We start from the raw sequence: 22,014 nt of genomic DNA on the forward strand, positions 1-22,014 counted from the left end.
TTGTATCCTTAAAGTCAGGGTGGAATATCTTGATTCTATTTGCACGCGTCTTGCACATTTTATTTCGCGTCTCTGCGGTCCCATCCTCGAAACTTGTTTGTTCTCTGATTTTGTGTCAGTGCTTAGCTAGCGTTTGGGCACCTTTCCTTGATGATACATGCATAGCATCGGGCGTTGGTTTATTTAGGCAGTCAATGTTCTTTTTTCTATATAATTTGTGATTGTTCATAGTTTCAATTTATGCTTAGTTGCCTATTTATGATGCAGGCTTATTCATGTGTTCTTACTATCCAAAGGTGTCGAAATATATATTTATCGGCGAACACCTACCTCGTACAACCAATGTTGATGGTTTCCAAAAGTAAAAATGAAAACTAATCACCGATATAGCTTTATTCAGTCTATTTCTCTCACTAGATATTGACCGATATTGATTGACAAAAACAGTTCCGAGGGATATAAAAAAAGAGCAAAAAGCAAAAAAAGAAACGCTCACTCGAGGACGGTGTTTTAGGAATAGCCGAACGCGGGGGTCGAACCCGCAGCCTTAAGATTAAGAGTCTTACGCTCTACCGATTGAGCTAGCCCGGCCGGGCTGTTGAAGACGGCCCGCATTTTATGCCCTATAAACTAAAATTGATCGAAAGACAAGGGTAGGCTGGTTAGCTTGCATGGTGGCTTGGTCGACCTGCATCCTGCAGTGAACCTGGCAGATGCATGCATTATCTATGCATCAGACTAGGTCTGGCCATTGGCTCTGGAGGTTTTTAATATACTTGTAACTTCCACAGTAGGGTCTAGTACAGAGAACCGGGATTCAGATATTTAGGCACAAGCATAATAATTACAAAAGAGAATGAAACGATAAGGAAATTGTCATTAAAATGAATTTGATACATATGAGCCTCATTGCCTTCACAAGGAACAAGAATATATAGTACAAAGAAACCCGTTAACCCCCCTCGAAAACCCATTTGCACCTCATCGAGAGGCATCATCAGCGGAAACATAAAACGTCTTCTGCACGTTGACCCCCTGGAAAAAAGTACCGCTATGTTTCGGATTCAGGTCCTCTGTGCTACTAGTCCTGCTACCCTCATTTGAGGTGTGGACCGTTGCAATCGCCGTGTGCGATTCGTCTTCGACGTCTGGGCGCCAGTATTGTGGTCCAGATGGGTCAGAGCGAATGGCGTTGACGCTGGTCAGGGGCACACTGCCACCTGTACGCTTGCTTTTGCTTTTGCTACCGCCGGCGGAGCTGGGGTCGCGGAACCAGCGGAATAATGGGCGAAGGGTTACGAGGCTGCCGGCTGCGATTCCGAGACTTGCCTCGACGTTGGACCAAATTGAGATTTGGGCTGTTGCGTCTGTTGTAGATTGTTAGTATGACATGTCTTTGAAATGGAGTTGAGGGTGTTGAACGGTTGGATACTTACAGAGAAAGTCCTCGTCTTTGTAATCGTGCAGGAAGGGAATGCGAATGATGACTGCTGCACTTGCACTAGATTGAAAAGGGTCAGTATCAAAATTCAGCCTGCCCCCAGCGTATCGGATACATACACGCAGCCCATTCCAAGAATACCAGCCAGGGCGGCCTTGGTCCGCCAGTTCATCTGCAAGTTCCAAACCAAAGCGATTGGCAAAAGACCCAGGGTCAGATCACAGAGCGTCGCAGTGACACTGTAGACATAGGCGATGGCGATGATGCTGTCGAGGTTCATGCAGGTCCCGGAGACATTGGCGTGAGGATCAAGGCTGAGACGAACCCGCTGCCAGAAGAATGATACCGGTTGGCATTGCAATGTCAACATGAACCAAAACACCAGGCCAATGGTACATGTGACGGAGATGACCCCCCATAGGATGAGTTTATGCAGTTTGGCGACCGTAAGGCGGAGCAGGGCTAATGCGATTGAGATCTTCGCCAGTGCGCATGTCCATACATAGCTGGTCTGACCGAGCCACCACCACTTCAGACGGTGTTAGTATCCGAGTTGCATTGCTTCCATTGCGCATTGCTATTCACGTACAAACATTGCTGTTTCCATTGTCTTTCTCTCCACAAGGACCGGAGTTCGTTGGCCAATTCCATACAACGCCCCAGTGATACCACTTACGGCAAAGAGGATGTTGAGCAACTATACATCCATTCAGCAATTGATTTCACTCCAACGAGTCATTGGGACATACCATGGCGCACACCATAAACGTGTCATCCCAGCCAAAGGCCTTGACGATCCTCAGCCGCACGAAACATCGCAGGCATACGGCAATAAAGGAGATCCCCAGAAAGGTAGTGGTCACGATAAAGATGGACTCACTGCGACCATGCAAGGGCAACATAATGACAATCCAAAAGACTCAGTAATTCATGACCTATATCCCTGCTCACAGCGGTTGCCAAGAAGAACCAGGGCAGGAAGAAGAGAAAAAGCGATCAACATCAAAATAAAAAAGAAGAAAACTCATCCCCAAGCCAAGCATTTCATCTCGTGGCGAGAACCGCCAAGAGAAGGGGCTATAGCGGCGATGGTCTCCGTGTTTTCAAGTCAGAAACTCTGGGCTGGGAACCCCAGGGCATGGTTGACATGCAAGGATGAGGCTAGTAAGCCTTAAATCGGTTAGCAGCCGTGCATCTGCAACAATGGCTCTGTCTGTGGGCTTTCCAGCCGCGATTCCTGTGGAGACTCTACCGAATCTAGGAGGAGGATACAGTTACATTGGAGTTTACCAAGGTGGAGAGGAAGGTTGGCAAAAGAAAGGAAATATTTCAATAGTCTAATAACTAGGGTGGTGTGTCTTTGCCACATCCGTGTACTGTATGCATGTGTCAATGGAGGCAACCATACGGTCCCTGACTGACATACGCTCAGTCCTCCGGTTCGAGTCGGCTACCTATGAAAGAAGATTTGGCAGATATGCGGACATGCGGTTTCTTGGCCAACTCCACTTGATATCGGCGAATCAAGATCGATTAGTGGAGAGAAGTTTTGGGCACAATCAAGGCCGTCAAGGTTTTAGTGCCGGGTCTTGTCTGAATAAGGAGACCGTTGCTGTCAATCGCTCTGAAGTTGGCCCAGGGGGGTTCCTGTCTAGTTTTGCCTTCCGTAGGCAAGCCACGGAGATTAATTGTGCCCCGAGAGGCAACATTTGGCGACTGTCGAGTGGTGCACATGCTACCTAGGCAAGAAGATACTGTAGGGCGGTCAAGATGGAATCGGATCTCGATACTAGCATCGAGTATCGAGATCGCTGTCCATCTATCTCCTTAAGCATGAATTGAGACTTGATGAGAGCCGATCAGCGGAGAAGCATGCAAAGGTGGGATCTGCAAGACTGTGGACAAGCCGGAAATTACTTGACTCTTTTGTGGCCCCACTGGCGAGTACGTGGTTCGTCTAACGGCAAATTCATGACAGGATAGGGGAGGTCTAGTTTATGCGCCATAGACTCGTTGGATAATGCTATGCGACAGTATACACAAATACTGTACATAAGTCCTGCAAATCGACGGGCATACGTAGATGAACTGGAGACAAGAAACTTACACATCTGCATACCCACATTGCGGGTCTGGGGAGAACACTTTCAAAGATTGAGATTAGCTTCAATATAATCTCGGCTATTCCTTGGTTATTCTTAGTACAGGTTCTTCTAGAACTCTTTGAGCATATTTGCTACCATGGATCACGATACGAGACCATGGGGCTCTATGCAAGGGTCTGATCCCCGACTCTAGGCCTGGATGCCTGTATCTGTATGCCCCGACTGTATGGGTATGAAAGCTTGTAATGCGGTTTCCTGTACATTGATATTTCACAGAATTTCACGAATACAGAATCGAGTGGGATCTGTCAATTCGCATGTACCGACGTTAGAACGGGGTGGAGTGTGCACCGTAGGTTAAAAGTTGAGTGGCTGGCTGGGCAGTCGTGGATGGTGCATCACCTGACTCGCGTTCTTATGCATACGATAGAATAGTCCTACTTGGGGATTGACATCGACTCTAGTGTTGTCATGCAAATGCAAGTTTAGGTATATTTGTATAGCAGCTAGAATGATTGCGAATTCGCTACATCAGAATTGAAAACTCGCGTGTTCGAAACCAGATCGCATATTTACATATCAAGTTGCTCCAAGCACCATGATTTAATGGAGATGCCTCCAGGGCATGCTTACTTCCACTTGGCGGCGGGGGTCTCCTGGAAGGCCTTCAGGATAGCGACCACCTTCTCCAGGGCAGCGACCTCCTTGGCTAACTCGGCGTTGACCTTGGGCTGGTCCTGACCAAGCTTGACATAGAAGTCCTTCCGGTATGGGGTAGCAGACATGGCAGCACTGAAGATAGGCTTGATGACCCAGGAGTGGTGGGGCTTGAGGGTCTCGCCGTAAGCTTCACGGAAAGACTTGGAGAGCTCAGAGTCGGCGTTGTTGATGTTGTGACGGAGGGCTTGGGCGGTAAAGTCAAGACCACTGTAGAGGAGACCAATCAGTCCATTGTTCATTCAAATATAGGATATGCAATATGCGCTTCTTGCATGCTGTGTCGCGATTGACTTCGTGTAAACTTACCGGACCAACCAGATAAGACCTTCAGTGGCAGTGTGCTTGCCAGTCTTCAATTCATTCACGACAAGGGCCTGCAATGTCTCGGACTCGGCAGGGGCGGCCAATTGGCGAGTGCGAACTTTCTGGAAAAGGGTTAGAAGATGTTGACACCCGTTTGTCATAGATGGGGACCAACCTCGATGTTGCCCTGCAAGTCACTCTTAACAGGGGTGAAAGCGGCGGAGCCGAGAACATCTGGGAGGGGTCCTGCATTAGTTTCAGAAGCTTCATGCAGTGATACAGCACATACCAAAGAGAGTCACCAAGGACTCGGCAGCTTCGAGGAACTCGGTGGTGGAGATACCATCCTCCGCACCGATAGGGACATCAGCGAAGGACTTCTTGATGGTGTCAAACCATGTCTGATCAGCAGGAATAGCAGCCATTTTTGCAGAGAAAATTCAAATTGAAACACAAAGACGAGAAAGCGAGAACAATAAGGAGATGTCCTTCACCGCTGGTGACACGCAAGCCAATGCCAGGTGGGGTGACATGAGGGCGGTGAAACCGCCATTGTTATGTTTGCTCTGTTTGCAGAATCTGCCAAGCTTCTGATCACGACGTCATCGCTAAGGGTTGCATTTCGATCGATCGTGAATTCAAAGCATGTTCCTGATCGACCTGCATTGCCTGCCCCTATGCTTTGGTTGAACTTGCACATATTTCCTGCCCCTTTGGTCCACGCGGGTAAGAGATTGCCATGAGCACTCCACCGGATCAGGCCGACGGGTCGCCAGGACCTGACCCACGCTTGCCAAGTCATGAGCACTATCATGGTTTGCAGGCTGGGTCCTATACAGATCAACAGCTGGTATGTATACCTCCCCCGCAAATTGAATCATGTTATGAGCTGACCTTTATGGATAGCGTCATGCCTCTGCCAACCATCTGCATATGACCCACCGGCGTTTTTTCGTCGGACCAATTCCTGAAGGCTGGCTTCAAGGCCATCGAAAGTCGTGGTACAAGTCTCGACTAAGGCTCAGAAATTATACGTCACAAGCTATTTCGTTTTCTGCCGGCCCAGTTGCGACCCATTACAGCGAACAGGACCCACAGGCTGAGCCAGCGCTACCTGACCTGGACGAGGAGGTGGCTTTGACACTTACAAGTTCATCTGCTAGGGCTGCAGCGGAGCAAGAAGAGGAGATTGAAGTCGAAGAAGCTACAAGTGAACCTGAAAGGGAACTTCGGACCCTCACTCACCCCACGGCCGAAGCTAGTGGTGACGATCCCCTATGGGGAGTCGATGCGGAAAATGAGCACAGTGATGATGGGAATGCCACTGAAACCGGAAGAAACGGCGAAGAGGATAGCGGGAATGAAACGGAAGATACCGACAGCACGCCCAAAGCAAGACCAAGGGACACTGATGTTTACGACAACGATGTTGCTTCGTCTTCATTTGTCACGGCCAGAGAAGAGATGTCAAGCTCTGCAAACACAGGGTACACTGCATATACTGGGCTTTCTGTCAATACAGAGGATTCCTCATCTACTCTGCAGCCCAACAGATTAACAATTGGTCAGCGCTCAACGTCGTATGGCTCACAAAACACACCCCTGAGGAGCCAAATTTCTGCTAGCCCCCTTACTCCAAATTTATCTACGGGTGCCAGTGAGGCCGACTCAACGACACAGTTGTTGAGAAGTAGATACAAGGACAAGGGAAAGCAGAAAAGTAAGAGCTCTGGTATATCTCGCGCAACGCTCCGACACCATGACCACGATCCTCAAGATGAGGATGATGAACTAGGCGAAAATGGCATCAGAGACGTGCCACAGCGCATGTTTACCAAGAGAATGGCAAAACTCAACCTGGATGACAACATCAAGCACAAGCAGCAACGGATTCGTTCCCGAATTGCAAAGACACAGGGCACTATTTCGGCCAATCGGCCCCGTCGGCGAAAGGTACAAGATGGAGAGATTGTCAAGGCGGAAAAGATGCTGGTCTGCGTGGAGGAAACCATGCAAGGCAGACTTCCCGCCGATTACTCCGAGAATGACAGCCTGCGCATGGAAACCCGCACTGTGGACAAGTGGCGAGAGTTTCTCGTTGTATGTCGAAAAAGCTGCGCAGAACATGCGCCATTTGCCCTGCAAATGTATCGCACTCGTGTCATTCCTGATGTGCAACGACCGAATAGCAAAACGCCACCTTATTACGAGATACGACTCAACCACAAGAATACTCGTGTTAACCTTTACTCTCCTCTTGATAAAACCATTGTGATCTGGAGCCCTTGCAGACGTGGCACCAAAATCTATATTATCCGACCGAAGTCTGCTGCTCACTCTGCCGAGTGGTATACTTTTATTCGCCAAGTGCTTGGCTGGCGACGTCCAACGTCACTCCCTATCAACGTTCCTGATTTGGGTGTCTCGCTCATCTTCAAAAACCCGTTCACTCAGCTTGGATCTGGTCGAAAAACAGATACCTGTGAAGAGCATGCGGCGTTAGATGAGAAATTTGTTGCTCAGAGCATCATCAGAGAATGCTTGAACATGCTCGAAGGTCGTTCTGAATGGGCTGAGGTATTGAAGGCTTGGACTAAGACTGAGAAGATGGGTCTTGCTTGGAAACGATATGATCGATTGGAGTGGGTGTTTGGTGTCAACGAAGAAAAGATGTTTGGTACCATCGCCATGCAGTCATCACATGAGCTTGAGTTACGACCGAGACATCACTACTCAACTGCAGTCAGACAGAACGGTGTGAGGCAGGAGGAACCTGCACCTATTGAGGGTTTCCTCGTTCGTCTCACCTCCCAAAAGGGCGTTCACCAAAGAATGAACAGGATGTTCTTCAAGCGGCTGTATTTCTTCACCCAGGATCATTTCCTCTTCTTCTGCCGACCAGCCAAGGCATGGCCACCACCGCCCCCAAAGTTTTCCCCATCACAAGCTCCGCCGCAAGATGGAACTGTGCCATCTGCACGTCAAATCCTCGATGAGATACCGCTCTCGTGGGATGTGAATCCATATCCTCTTGAAGACGGCCGTATCGCTTGGCTGTCCAACGGCAATAAAGAGTTCATAAAAAGACACGATGAGGAGGCCTTTGCACACGTGCAAAGGAATGTCCACAACATTGGCCATGCGGATGGTTATATTGATATGTGTCAGGTGCAGGAAGTTCGCAATATCAAGCGCGGTAGCAGTCCTGCTGACACCAACATTGATCATGGACCTTCGGTTGATTACGACCAACAGGTGACGGACTCACGACAGGACGATGGTGCCACACAAGAGTTCAACGACGATAAAACCTTTGAAATGGTTCTGGACAATGGTCTTGTCATCCGACTCCAGGCATATGATGCCGCTAGTCGGGACGAATGGGTCAAACGGCTCGATGCTTTGGTCAAATACTGGCGTTTGCGTTGCGCAACCGATGCAGCGGAGTTGCAGTCAGTCCGACGGCGCAATCTCAAGCTTTTGGAAATCGATGAAGCTATGGAGTCGGTTGTTGGGCAGTTTGCGAAGAAATGGGAAGTGAAGAAAGCTGAGGCATCTCCACATTTGCACAATATGTGTCTGCTTTCCGGCTGTCGGACTATCAAGGTGAGTTACAGCTGGGAAACAACAATACATCAAACACAATGCTAAGAATCATAGATGGCTGGACTACTCTATCGCAAGCCCCGACGCCGCGCGACTTTCAACCAGTGCCATGTCATTCTCACAGCGGGTAAACTGATAATCTTCTCAAGCACGCTGCGTCACCGAAATGGTACCGAAATACCACACATCCATGAAGAGCTCCAATCAACCATTGAACTAGCGGATTGCTATATCTATTCCGGTCTTCTCACCGAAGATGACTTGTTATACGGCAATCAGACATTCGACAGCAACAATCCGGGACTTCATGCTCTCCCTCGGGTTTACCTCGACTCAGATACCTTCACAAGTCACGACGAAGATACCGCTATCACCTTTGTTATCTGGCAGCCTCTGAAGAAGAGCTATTTCCGCGCTCAGGAAACGGGAGTACAGGGCAAAGCGAAACGATCCATTCGACATGTCTCCACACTCGGAAAGCATGGCCGCACGATTGTGTTCAAAGCGCGTAGTCGTGTCGAGAAGGATCGCTGGGTTATGAGCATTTCTTCGGAAATTGATCGTCTCCAGGAGGAGAAGCACGAGGATATACGACTTGTCTCTCCTTGAAAACTGTTTTCAGCGCTGACATTTCTGCATTCTTGCTTATTCGCAATTGCTCATACGAATACCGATAGCACAGTGCTCATTACTTATAATAGTAATACCATGATATCCACAGACATCTAAATATATGTACAAGCTCAAATCCACCGCAACCGCTATAAAAAAACTAGTCTATACACAATGCAACAGGACCACCACTACTAGTTCCATCCCAAGCTATCAATTCAAGAAAGGCTGCTCAACCTCAACAGCATTCTTGACAACCCGATCCCGAACACTCTGCCGATGCTTCTCAACCCGACTGTTCACATCCGCATCACCCCCACTCTCTCCCTCCCAATCGGACGCGTTCAACCATCGCATCCGCGGCCCCAGAACGGCAAAGACCTTCCCAGTAACCAGACTGAGACTGACGGGCCCATACGTATTACTATCCAGCGTCTTGTGCGGATCCTCTGCATCACCTTCTAGCCAGACATGGTTCCATGGCACGATCTGTGCCCCCTTCAGACATGGTTCGCGGGTTGTGACGCGGTCGCCAGGTAGGGCGATTATGCGCTTGATGGCAATATGGGAGGGATTTGCTGGGGATCTAATTGGAAGGGTATATGTTAGTTTGGTTTCTTTCATAGCGAGTCGCTGTTGCAGGAAATAATATAGGAATAAGAGAAGAGAGGAAAAGGCAATACTGACCGGAAAGTCACGACTGTCCCCCGTTCCAGCTTCCTCTCATGTCGGAAAGGTAGTAGCCCACCCCAAGGCCACATATTCACCAAAACCATGTCACTCTTCGTTTGCATTTGATCATAGTCCTCATTGAGGTAGGGTGTCATTGACGGCCCGCGCACCCACATCACTTGCATGACATGTTCAGGGAAGAAGAGGCCAATTGGAATGACGGGTGCTAACCAGCTGAGGGTGCGACATGTTCGGCGGACCGGGGAGGGGAGGCTTGCGAACCGTTGGCGGAGGTTGGATAAGAGGCTTGATTTGAAGATCGGGCGGCGCCTTGGTATTACGAGTGCTGGACCTAGGGGTTCTGCTGGAGGCTCTGGCACTTTCGGTTTTGAAGGAATTTGGGGTACTCGAAATTGGGAGTTTGGTATTGGTGCGCCGGGTTTGCGCGGTTGTGGTTTCGTCATTTTTGTCGGAGGCCTTGGGGAGGTGGTGAGGTGAGAATCAGGTATTTGCGTTTGAAGGAATTGGGAGGGAGGGCTCAATAGGCATTCTTCATACCAATGAGACTAATTGAAACTTAAAAAGAAGGGGGAATTGGAATTGTAGAGGAGGCAGTATTGAGGAAGATCGAATGACTTCAAATGCGCTGATAGAGCGTTTGCACTGTTTGCACGGCGTATACATACTCGGCGTCACATCACAAGCTTCCTGTCTTGTTTACTCTGGAGGCAGTCTGGTTGGATCTTTTGTTTCAACATCTCCATTGAAAGAATGAAACAGCATATGAAATTGAGCTCTACTTGAAAGTACATTGGTGAATCATCAATTTATCATATTGAAGTTATTCTAGTTCGCGTTTTTCTCCAGAGCTAACTCAGCAGTTATCGCCATGGTACACGTGTTCTTGGTTGTTTTTGATTGTTTTGGGGGTGTCCTGGATGTCGTCAGAGTCATAGGTATCGAGGTCATAATATTACTGTATCCTCATGTGGATGGTGCGAGAATCGCTCAGTTGGGGTGGGGGGAGCGGTCGCCTGTACTTCAAGCATCGCTGTTCTCGGCCAAATCCTCGGTGGTCGGCGGAAAATATTCACTATAGACACTGTTAGCTTTTGCTAAGCAATATAGCCAGCAGATGAACGCACGGAATCACTTCCTCATAGGCGCGAACATCCTTGCGCTCAAAGTTGCAGAAGATCACCCGTTCTAGCTTCCCTATGTTGGCAGGTCCTTCGAGAAACTTGCGCACTTCATCAGTCGCAGCCTCTGCAGCAAGGTCACTGGGAAATCCATAGATACCAGTGCTGATAGCAGCGAAAGCAATACTCTTCAGGTTATTCTCGACAGCCAGCTCCAGACTGCGCCGGTAGCAAGAACGAAGTAGAGCTTCAGGACGTCGAGGATCGATGCGCCTCTCACGGAAGTAAACAGGACCAACTGTGTGGATGACATATTTGCAGGGTAGTTCATAAGCCTTGGTGATCTTTGCATCGCCAGTATCGCATCCATCCAGCGTGCGACATTCTTCCAAGAGCTTTGGGCCTGCGCCCTGGTGGATTGCACCGTCTACGCCACCACCACCCAGGAGGGATTCGTTAGCTGCATTGACGATACAGTCGACCTGCAGTTTGGTTATGTCATTGCGGATGATGGAGACGCTGTTGTTGAGGCTTTGGGAGGGCTTGAACTGGGAGGATGTGGGGGCCAGAACATGTAGCTTGTACAAGAGCGCCACTTTGGGGATCTCAGCGAGGGGAACAGCCATGATGAAGAAGCGCACTGGTGTAGTTGCGTAGTGCAGTTGTGCAGTTGCGCAGTTGGCCAGCAAAGCTCAAGTGGGGAGCTCCGTGCGCACGGACTCCACGTGATTGTCTCCGTGATTCTCGCCTCTTTCACTCTTTTTTTTTTTTTCCCTTCAGCCAGTCTGATAGTCCGGGGTCTTTCGGCCGAAGATGGCATCGAATCCCGCATATATCCCGACTATCGGTTTAAGGAGCTTAGTTACAGATGAGACAGCTACGGTCCCCAACCGGAAGGCTGATCGGTGTTGACTCCCCGATAGGCATAGTCCGCTTGAAGACTCTATGCATCGACTCGGATTAAGTTTGAAATACCAATGTCATATGGGCAATGCTCTCGATCCGGCTGCAATGTACTCCATACGGCAAGCTGCATTGCATATGCAGGCAGACCAAAAGACTTCCTGTGCCGCTGAGCCCTGTTCGAGACTCTCAACCCCTGCCATTGGTTATCGATTGACTAGCCACTCAAAGGACGGCCATCTCTTTGCCGCACCCAGGCCCAGAGCCAAGCTCGGGATTTGACATCAGCAGACGCATGGACGTGGCTATCAGCGGCAGTTCTACTGTACACACATACTCACACACACAGAGAGACAGAGAACGGGAGAACTTGATTGGAGACCTCGGTGGCACATGATTTTGCCTCCGTAGATCGCAGAGAACCCTTTGAGGGGTTGTGCGTTATGCGTTGAGCAATGACAAAAAGCAAAGCATTTACAAGGCAAAGGCTAAAAAAAAAAAAAGAGAGAGAGAGAGAGAGTGGCCATGCTTTGCATAATCGTACGATTCCTCCGAGTGTAACTCGGCTCCCAGTCCCCGCCCAGATCATCGGCGCCCATGGCTGAGTTGGGCTTAGGAGAGTTAGGGGCATCTCTCGAAACTGGCCTTCTATCCTGGGCAAGGCCGTGTATCGGGGATCACATAACGGGGAACATACGGGATTCGTCCAGCCACAGTGGGTTTGGCCCACCTCTCTCCACCTCAGGACCTGTCAAAACCACAGCCGTTTTCACCTTTTTTAGGACATCTGGGGGGGCCTTTTGATTTGAAGATTGCCGATCCTTCGGTTGTTCGCTCGTCGATCGCATCTGAGAGTGTCGCTAGTTCGTCCATTCTCCTGCCCCTGGAACCCAACTAAACGGCCTCGGATCCTGCTATTGGCGGGGACTGGCGTAAAATGAGAAAATTCTCCTCGGCTCCGCTCCATCGTAGGAACCAGTTCTCTTTTTTCGAGTCTATCTGGGAGCCGTTCTCGTGCAGGAGGAATGGAGATGTGGATATAGCGCAGGCATTGGACCCAATAATGGGAGACGGGAAGGGTTGTACTTTTCGGATGTGCCTCAGCAGTTCCTGAAAGAGTTACAGTACTACAGACTGGTAATGCGCTACGTGCAGACTAACAATTTGGAATCAGGATTCTGGGAAAAGTGATTGGATTATGGAGACCTTGGACGGCAACTGGCAGCTGTCACATTCGAGTATCCAATGGCCGTTGCATGATGTAGCGCAAATATTACTGTACAGAACCTTTTTTTTTGGAAGCTAGAAGACGCCTCATTCGCTCTGGCTGTGAATAAATATCAATTTGGACCAGAACCCTTGTTCATCCATACGTCAAAAGTCTTGGATGCATGTACAAGCACCTGTCAACCCCAACCCGGTGCTGCAGGCCTCACCTGGAGGGGCGTTTAACCTTCTAAGCCGGCTTAGCCAGTACCCGATATGACTGCTGTCTTTGTAAGGTAATAACGGTGTCCAGGGATTGCTTTCACTTTTTATTTTCACACCTGTCAACAGGTGAAGTGCACCTGGATTTGGAATAATCCCTGTCAACCGACCAGCACCAGGCGTAGGAATCTATCCTTTCTACTGTACATGGATCAATTTGTCAACCTGTCCGATGACTGGTGTGCTTTGTTGTGAACGTGTCAATTCAGTGGTCAATTCACGTTAACGGTATACGAAACAACTGAACAACCGAACAACTATGAAGGATCGAGCATGCATACGGTCGATGGAGCCACCTATCCTATCGGATTCCTCACCAAGCCTCATCAAGCCTCCCCTCTACTGTGCAGTATGTATGCTGTGGAGCTCCTGTTTGTTTCAACACGACCACCTCAACCTCATCATCACACTCCATAGACATCCGACCTTGACCGAGCTGCGGCCGACCCGGCTCAAAATCGAGATCGGAAGGATTCCGGGATTTGCAATGCATTCTGTTGTGTTTCTTGTTTAACTGATGATTTTTTTCTCTCTCTTTATGTTGCCTTGACGGTCTTGACTCTTACAGTGTAGCCAGTTTCCGACGGATGTAGATCGTCCCTGTTATGTAAAACCAACAAAAGAAAAGAACGATTTGACGTATAACGGTCCTGCAGATGATGTACACAAGGCTCCATCGACGTCTCCATCTTGATAAGAGTTTTTTTGTTGGTCCCGGGAGACTTCCGAGTACAGCTTTCTCTCTCAGATTGTCCAATGGCAGGAGAGATAGTCAGGTTTGTTGCGCTTTTCCTTCCTTGGATGCCCCAACTGACTCGAAAGTACTGTATGGGTTTAATCAGGGATATGCTTGATACTGCGTACTTTGGACGGTGTGTTTTCCCTGAAGATCGTCCCAATAGTTCCTGTACACTCCTCGACACGAGTTCACTAATTCATGTACGTGCTTAGCCGTATCGACCCGTCAAAAAGGAAACGGAGCGAAACAAAAAAAAGGGAAATAGAAATGGCCAAATCAAAATTCAAAGAGAAAACACAGAGGCCCAAGCCAGAATGGTACTCGCAAGGTCTGCACAAGCCAAACAGTCTCCATACTGTAATCTCACGAGAGTCAATAGTACGAAGCTTTGACAGAGCCATCTTCGATCCCGTCATGCTATAAATTATTATCGGCGAGATTCTGGAAATGAGATAAACACATCCACCGAGGACTCCACCTGGAGGATCGTAATTAGTCCAAGGGAACGTTTTCCTGGGCATGGAGACAGTCGGTTTCCGCTGGTTAAATCCGTGACGATCAATGGGGGATGTGCGATATGGAGACTCGTTCTGCTGGCCTCGGGAATTTTTTCGGCGAGCAGGCTTCATGAGCTTACTGTGGAGAATGAAATTCGAGGTATTTTCCGAGCTTCGTAGAATTTGAATGGTCCATGCCTCTCATCTTCTCCATGACCTCTCGGAGGGTGAATATATTTTATTTTATTTTCTTTTCTTCAAAGACGATCACACGGTGAGACCGGGATTTGCTGAAATTCAGTGGAGAACTTGACGTTCTAACGGTCTTTTCGGCAGCAAGCGCCAATGTTGCCTAATCTCGCTCTTTTCGCGCTAACACTGGAAGCAGATATTGTACACTGCTGTTCTGCACTAAGGGAAATGAACGATCGCGGTGGGGATCTTTTTCTATTCGAAGAGATTCGAAAAGGAGGTTGATATCCCGTGTGCTTGGACTGTTCCAAAGAGCCTATAGGCTATAGACTATAGCCTATACTGTGATCTGGGACGCCCTGTATAGTAGGTCCACGTGGAACACCACCCTTGTCGGCACATCGTGAGATTCTAAAGCGGAGCCGTCGTCAATAGTGGGAAAATTAGCAAATGACAAAACTCCATTAATATCGAAGATCGATGAGATGTTCGGGGGGAATTCTCCATATGTTGCAGCAACTTGAATCATGACCCGCTCTCTCCCCCCCTTTTGGCGCTTTACAGCAAACCCTAGTCAGGCGGCAAAAAAACTTCTCCCCCCCCAAAACAACACACAAAAACACCCAAAAAAACACCAGTGTCCTTCTTCGATCCCTGGCCTTTCTTCCTCCTGTTGCAGGATCGGACCTCTCGACCCCCCTCTGACTCTTACCCGCTCACTCTCCCACCCTCGCACCCCTCTCTGCAGCTGTCACCTCTCCTTTGAGACTAGAGATCGGAGAGATTCCCGGGTCTCCACTGGAGTTAAACACCCCTGAGCGCCACAATGCCTCGGACCAAAATCTCGCCGGAGATTTTACTCTGTATGGGCGTGAACCGTGCTGGACTGAGGATGCACGTTAGTGGAGAGGTGAGTCTGTTGTCCCGGGGCTATTGATTTGCACAGATGAACGGCCGACTCAATCGCTCCCAACGGGATGGATGCAATATAGACACTGTATGCTTGATAGATTGCCCCCTTTAGTGGGTGTTGATTCGAATTCTCGGTTCTCGGGAAGATTCTGAACTCTGGAGTTGGTCCAGACGCTAGAACAGAATCTAGACGTTGACCGAAATTTCTCTGGGCATATCGAGAGGGGGCAAAAAAAAAAAAAAAAAAGAAGTAGAAGAAAAAAGATAGCATCCAAAATAGATGGCCGATGCGCCACGCAAATAGGGATCGGATCGTAATCTCTTTCCAACTGGAGGCAAAGTGTTGTCGCTCCCTTTCCTTTGCGGTTAAGATTATCTGATCGGCCTTTTTACTGGCGTTGAGGTCCCACATTCCTCTCTCTAGTGTCCAACAGGTGTCTAGAGGAGGTTAAAACGGGCTTTGTCAGGATCCAGTCGTCAGGGGAAACGGTTTTTTCAACGGTTTGTCGATCAATCCCCAGTTTGATGTGGCGATGTACTCTGTCCTCTGTCCGCTGTACAGCGATACACGATACAGAGGTACCATTGGATCACCGTGGCTCCGACGGGGAGGAGCTGAGGGGGCTCTTAGAGTGATTGTCTCATTGGTTGCTGATGTGAAGGTCGTGTGCAGATACAGTGTGCAGGTGTGCAGATGTGCAGATGGGCATCGGTCCCCTCGCAAAGCCCAGGGGGTATCCCGACACGTGAATATCTTCAATGCCGAAGCCACTTTGTCTTTGGAGTTGTCTTCCACGACCATACTCTGTACTGACCGTATTTTGGCATGGCCTCTGCATTTTGGTTGTTCTTGTCTGTGGATCAGCCCACAAGGCGTCTACAGTTGATGCACTTCCCAGTTGCCGTAACAAGGCAACCAAAATAGACTCCAGGGCAAAACAAAAAGCCCCAATTACACTTCGATCTGGTATGATCCATCACGACCAGTTACGATTCTGATAGTTCATTCAAAAGCTTCGGGGATATTCCGGGGCTTTCGCCTTGCCTCAGGCACCCTTTGGGTTTTCCCTTGAGTGATGCAGCTTCACGGGTCTTTACGGGGTTGTGATCACCGGAAACTTTTTGGGCTTCGTTCTTGTCCCCTGGTGGAGCAGAGATCCTTACTGCATTCATGCTCGGCAGGTGAAGTGACCTACCGTGCATGCACTGGAGATTTAGTGCGCACGGAAGGCATCGCAGAGTGGCTGAAATGCTAAGATCCGGCTGGTGCGGGCTGCAATGCAGCGACTCTGTAGATCGATTCCTCGCGCTGGCTGGGGGAGTTGGTTTTTTTTCTTTTTTCTCTTTTCAGATCCGTCAACAAGACCATTGTCCGAGGATTTGTGTTTAGATCTGGAGGACCAGAGGGAACACACACTCACATCCCCCTTCAGAGACTCCGGAGGATTCTTTGTATGCGGTGAAGACGCCGTGAACAGGGGGGCCCCGTTGAGACACGGTCTCGTTTACATGCCAACTGCATGATCATATCACACCAATTGTTCCAGCAATCGGGATGAAACAGCCCCCAAGACTCCTTGGAGTTCCGAAGATCTGACGATTACCTTTGCTACTTGACCGGTTTGGGAGGTCCGTTGACGTTTAGGCCTTGGGCCGACCGTTGAACCATACATCATACTGGGGGAGAGGGCGCCCGTCTGTGCGCGGAGGCAAAAGAGAGAAAGTTCTCGAGATGTTGCGATCCGGTTCTCTCGCCCTCGACGGTGACATGCTAACGGCGTGGGTCTCCAAACTCAAAGACCCCCGTTCAACATTTTCCCAGGTCGATCGCCCTTTCGATCCACCGGTATTTTTGTAGAAGCCATTGATAAGTGTACGGAGTACAGCATGGAGGCTTTTTCCCTCCGCATGTCTGACACATAAGTTAGCTCATACGCACATAGCCCGGAAGGGTAATCCGACCTGAGCATGGGTTGGTGACTAGATCGTGCCCTTGCACTCTGTCTTTTTCGCTCTCTCTCTGTCTCTGTCTCTCTCTCCACCCACGATCTCTTCATCATTTTGTTCCTGGCATTCCCCTCACCTGGGTGTACGATCTCACCAATAAACGTTCCGTGTGGTCCGATCTCGATCCAAAGCTTAAGCACAACGTGAGCAGGGTGATGCCAGTCCTGAAGAGGGAAGCATGCTCCGAGACGTGAAGCCCAATCTTTTTCTATTTTCTTTTCTTTTTTGGAGAGGGGGGGGGGTTTTCTTTTTCTTCTTAGTATGTCCTAGTCCTTGTTAGCCCTGCTTAGTGTGGGTTAGTTTACTCGGATTTGGGATTGAGTAGCGCCCGATCTTGGCTAACGGTCTGACGTAGGCAATATAGCATATCACTTATAGTACGGCTCGATGATCCAGTGATAGTGCCACGGTGTAGTGTGTAGTGTGTGTAGTGTATCGTGTTTCTAGTGTAGATAGAGCCACGATCTAGATCGAGGGAACCATGGAACGGACACGTCAGGAGATCCTGTGTAACCTCAGCCACGCAGTTGCGATTTGAAGTTCGAGTCTCGTGGTGACATTCTGTCGATGCGAGGTATGGGATTCACCGAGTCACCGATGGGATGATGGGATGATGGGATCTTCTTATGAGATCCTGATTCAGAAGATCTCTGAATCCGATCCGTGAATCGAAATCCTTCCAAAAAAACCCCCAACCCCAAAAACCATGCAAAGAATACCCATCGTAATACACAGTCATGACGATCTTGTAATTTTACCCCCTGTTCCCTACCGATCCGCCCATCTCGATCCACCCTCATTTTATTTATTCTGCTGTTTTTTTTTAGGGATTTGGTTTTTTTTATTTATTTTACTTTGGGATTTGGCATTTTTACGATTTTATGATTTTACGATTTTATTTCATGTTGGATTTTATATTTGAACCATTTCTCTTGAAGGTTCCTTCCATTCTTTCTAAGCTTCCCCCCGTTCATTCTTAGCCTCGATCCCCTTGCCCCCCCTCCATATCTTCTTTATATACACCCTTCATCCTCGCTCGAACCTCTTTCTTCCTTACCCCCCCCCCTCAATTCGACCCTGTGTTTTCACTCTGCAATCTATATTACACCGGGACAACTGGGGTTTATCCGGAAACCCTGAAACCCGCAATCCGCTACTCGCAACCCGCAACCGTAATCTGGTCACCGTCGGACTAAACTCGCACCCGGCCACACTCAACGCCACAGTCGAAACTTGGGTCGACCCCCCTCTGCGGGATCTTGGGTTGACATCACTGCCCACGAACAGGTGGAACACTTTTCCAAGTCGCACGAGAGGCGTTCGGACGGCCTTCATCGCTGGGAATTCGGCCGGATCTCCTGACTACTTTATCTCACTGCTTCCCACCTTCGGCGCACATGAAATAGCAAGGTTCCAGAGCAACCGTGATGGGGTCTTTGGAAGTCGCATCTAGGCACAGGTTAGTCGCTTCACCTTCGCGCATATAGTGCCTCGACTGACTCCCTTCCCTTCCCCGCCACAGAGACCCTTTGCCTGCAATAGGGTTCTTAGGCAAAGACGGATCGGCCTACACTCCACACCACACGACGAGCGCCGCGGCGTCGCCAACCTCGATGATGAGCCCGAACGCCATGTACGGCCAATCGTTACCGTACGCCTACGCGTCGAACAACGCTCCGCCCCCGGGTTACATCTCCCCTACCGAGCCTCGTCGGGTCATTGAAGACGAAAAGGACAAACCCAGACAATCCCTGCCCTCCATCCACGAGGCCCTGGGCAATGACAACCCTCTCCCATACCCGGCGCCCACCTCAGCGCCTCCTCCCCAATCTTCACACACCCCTTCGTCGCATCTGGGACGATCAACCACAGAAGGTCCAGCAGGACCGCCGAACCCGTTCAATGGACCCCCAGGGTCGATGATGCGGGAACCGGGCTTCTCGCATGCCGCCCAGTTGGAAGCCTCGCGGGCCAGTCTCAACTCCATCAACACACAAGATTCGCGCACGTCACTACACTCCCTCAGCACGGGCAAATCTCCCACCCAAAGCGCCAAAACCGGCCTGACCTCGGTGTCGGGGTCACAAAATTCTGGATATGAATACAGTGCGCCGACCTCGGCCGGCAGTGTGGCTTCACCGAGTGGATACGGCCATTTCCCTCCCAACTACACCTTTCAATCTCAACCAGGCCCCTCATACCCTCCTCATTACGATAATCGATCTTACATGGCACCGCGGGTGGAAGAAGTCAAGGGTGGATTCGTGGGCCGACCGATGTCTGGTCCACCCCATAGCGACTCCGTGAAGCGGCATCTAGATGTCTACGATGTGGAGACATCTTTGAATGAGGTATGGATTGGCCCCTCCCCCTTCCTCCCCCTGGCAAGACTTGATTCTTGTGGATACGAATGCCCAGAAAGCATGGCAGTTTTGTGTCGATTAAACGGTTTTTTTGCGATTGTCGAAATTAATAACGGGACTAACATTGTGGGACAGATCACCGATATGAGCACACGAACTCTTGACTTTTCACGGCACTATGCAGCCCGCGCACACCAAACACAGCGGTCTGGGCCCATCATTGGCTCCCTGCCTTCGCTCAATGAAGTGGAGGACATGCTCCATATGCAACGGCGGAACCAAGATGCCCTGATCCGGATCCGAACGGCCGTGGTGAACCAGGAACAGGCGCTCGCCGAGCAACAGATGGCTCAGCGGAAGGCGTTCAAGACCGAAGATGAGCACATGGCCATGTACCAAGAAGAGTTCAAGGGCACTGGTGGATTTGCCGGTGCAGACCCAAAGAAACGGCGTGGAGTAAGTTCTTGACGGTTTTTTTTTTCCTCTCCCCGGTCATCATTTCCCTATTTCAGCTTTTCCCCCTGGCGCTGTCACCATGGTTGACAGGGTGTCAACCCACATGATCTCCACCTCTCATTCCTCTCTCGAAGCATGTATGGCTAACCACCACGTTTTTAGAAGGCGGCCCCTCCTGGTCGTTGCCACAGCTGTAACCGAGCCGAAACACCGGAATGGCGTCGGGGTCCAGATGGTGCCCGAACGCTGTGTAACGCCTGCGGCTTGCACTACGCCAAGCTGACTCGCAAGATGGGCGCGAACAAGGCGGCGAGTCTGGGTTCAAATCTCAAGCCGAAGACGGCCCTGGACTCCGCCTCGCCAACCAGTCATTAAGCTTCCTTTTCATGTGGCGTTGAAAAAGGTGGGAAATAGAAGGCACAGGAGTTTGGCCCATTTTTTTTCCCTGGGATTGTCATGAGTTTCTCTTTTTTTATCCCCCGTTCGGCATATTCCTCTTTATTCTTTAGGATTTTCTCCCCCGTTCGATCGTTTCTTTTTCTTTTTTTTTTTTTTTTTTTTGATGCTCTGGGACCTTTCTCTTACTTGGTACCCTTCGATAATACCCTCACAGCTTCCCATTGTTTGGGAGAAAAATGGCATCCGCATAGATTCCCCCGTTTGACGATTCCATTTCTTTTTGCCATTGTCTGACCCTGGTTCTTGTTTTGCTTGTGATTTGCTCTTTGTTTCCCTCACCCTTCCCTCAAGATTGTCCCTGGTTTATACCCTGCATCTTTGTTCCCTGAGCCAATCGGGAGGCCCTACTGTCCTCATCCCGCGTGTCTGTTTGAGTATGTCCCTGATATGATGTGTACGATCGTGTCTCATTCAGCGTCTCTTACATCTCTATGTTCCTAGTCGATATTTACAGGTGTATGGCACTTTTCCTTTTTTTCCCTCACGAGATCTTAATTGTGGCAACATGAAATGATTTGGCTCCGTGCTATATATTATTGGTTTAACTTTTTTCCCCCGTCGAACTGTGTAGAACATGTAAGATGATGGTATGGCGTAGTTGGGGCTATAGTTCGCCTCCGAGGTTGTCGGCCGGGAGGTGGTGACTCAGCCACCGCATGGGTTTCCCACCTTGGAAGTTCTCCAGGGCTGGTTCCGTGTCAGCCTTGAGATAGAGTAGAGAGATGCGAGATGAGATGCGAGATGAGCTGCGCTATTTTGTACATATTTGGAATTCTATTGCCATGTGGCAGCCAGTGAACGCATGGCACTCTTTTTTTTAAGGTTTACTCGTTCTTTTCCTCCTGTTATTTGTTGCGGCGTTTCTGGGGGCGTTGGCGCCACTGGTGTCGACGTATGAGAGCGCAAGGGCCTGGAGAGAAGGATCGGCTTTGGATTGGTGTCAGAATCCATGACCAAAAGCAAAACTAAAAAGGGGGACTAGCTGACTTTGGGTCGGACTACGTATTGACCTTCGATCGAGGGTATACACAGTATACTGTACACAGTATAGACAGTATACTACACAGTATCACCCTAACTGGGTCCTGCACCCCTCCTTACCCGATAGACGCGGGAAGAGAACTCAACTGGCGAGAGCGAAATAAGATCATCGAGATCATCGAGATCATCGAGATAGATCATCCCCACTAAAATTAGTGATTGGACTAGTGGACGATATAGCACGATCATTCGCTGCAAGTATTTGTGTTCACGGGACATTCCCAGATCCATCTCGAAAGTGAGATCATAAGCGACTCGGGGGATTCTTTCCAGACCGCTATTCACACCTCTCAAGATTTGTCAGGGTGATGAACCCCTGTTCGGAGGCAATGCGGTGGAGATCGGTATGGGGGATCGAC

At 49.6% G+C, this 22,014-nt stretch overlaps 6 protein-coding genes across 6 annotated transcripts; 2 read left to right on the forward strand and 4 right to left on the reverse strand.

Annotated features, from left to right (window-relative positions):
* Nucleotides 1-981: 981 nt before the first annotated feature.
* N7511_011000 (uncharacterized protein) lies at nucleotides 982-2,343 on the reverse strand (the record flags this gene model as incomplete). The annotated part of the gene is made up of 5 exons (XM_057133377.1): nucleotides 982-1,367; nucleotides 1,437-1,501; nucleotides 1,561-1,970; nucleotides 2,031-2,138; nucleotides 2,191-2,343. 5 exons carry the CDS (start codon nucleotides 2,341-2,343, stop codon nucleotides 982-984), a joined length of 1,122 nt encoding a protein of 373 aa, XP_056981365.1.
* Nucleotides 2,344-4,175: 1,832 nt separating this feature from the next.
* N7511_011001 (GLTP domain-containing protein) lies at nucleotides 4,176-4,994 on the reverse strand (the record flags this gene model as incomplete). The annotated part of the gene is made up of 4 exons (XM_057133378.1): nucleotides 4,176-4,473; nucleotides 4,573-4,691; nucleotides 4,745-4,803; nucleotides 4,859-4,994. 4 exons carry the CDS (start codon nucleotides 4,992-4,994, stop codon nucleotides 4,176-4,178), a joined length of 612 nt encoding a protein of 203 aa, XP_056981366.1.
* A 314-nt stretch (nucleotides 4,995-5,308) lies between these two features.
* On the forward strand, nucleotides 5,309-8,784 carry N7511_011002 (sporulation-specific 71 family protein; the record flags this gene model as incomplete). Its single annotated transcript, XM_057133379.1, has 3 exons — nucleotides 5,309-5,419; nucleotides 5,476-8,175; nucleotides 8,230-8,784. 3 exons carry the CDS (start codon nucleotides 5,309-5,311, stop codon nucleotides 8,782-8,784), a joined length of 3,366 nt encoding a protein of 1,121 aa, XP_056981367.1.
* Nucleotides 8,785-9,000: 216 nt separating this feature from the next.
* On the reverse strand, nucleotides 9,001-9,923 carry N7511_011003 (putative mitochondrial inner membrane protease subunit Imp2; the record flags this gene model as incomplete). The annotated part of the gene is made up of 2 exons (XM_057133380.1): nucleotides 9,001-9,373; nucleotides 9,475-9,923. The coding sequence occupies 2 exons, from the start codon at nucleotides 9,921-9,923 to the stop codon at nucleotides 9,001-9,003; spliced, it is 822 nt and encodes a 273-aa protein (XP_056981368.1).
* Nucleotides 9,924-10,500: 577 nt separating this feature from the next.
* Nucleotides 10,501-11,224, reverse strand: N7511_011004 (macro domain-containing protein; the record flags this gene model as incomplete). The annotated part of the gene is made up of 2 exons (XM_057133381.1): nucleotides 10,501-10,552; nucleotides 10,605-11,224. 2 exons carry the CDS (start codon nucleotides 11,222-11,224, stop codon nucleotides 10,501-10,503), a joined length of 672 nt encoding a protein of 223 aa, XP_056981369.1.
* A 7,539-nt stretch (nucleotides 11,225-18,763) lies between these two features.
* nsdD (GATA-type sexual development transcription factor NsdD) lies at nucleotides 18,764-20,578 on the forward strand (the record flags this gene model as incomplete). The annotated part of the gene is made up of 3 exons (XM_057133382.1): nucleotides 18,764-18,795; nucleotides 18,859-20,155; nucleotides 20,318-20,578. 3 exons carry the CDS (start codon nucleotides 18,764-18,766, stop codon nucleotides 20,528-20,530), a joined length of 1,542 nt encoding a protein of 513 aa, XP_056981370.1. The 3' UTR covers nucleotides 20,531-20,578.
* Between the last annotated feature and the right edge of the window lie 1,436 nt (nucleotides 20,579-22,014).

The sequence above is a fragment of the Penicillium nucicola genome, assembly GCF_028828085.1.
Source record: "Penicillium nucicola strain IBT 29836 chromosome Unknown utg000010l, whole genome shotgun sequence".
Taxonomy (NCBI): domain Eukaryota; kingdom Fungi; phylum Ascomycota; class Eurotiomycetes; order Eurotiales; family Aspergillaceae; genus Penicillium; species Penicillium nucicola.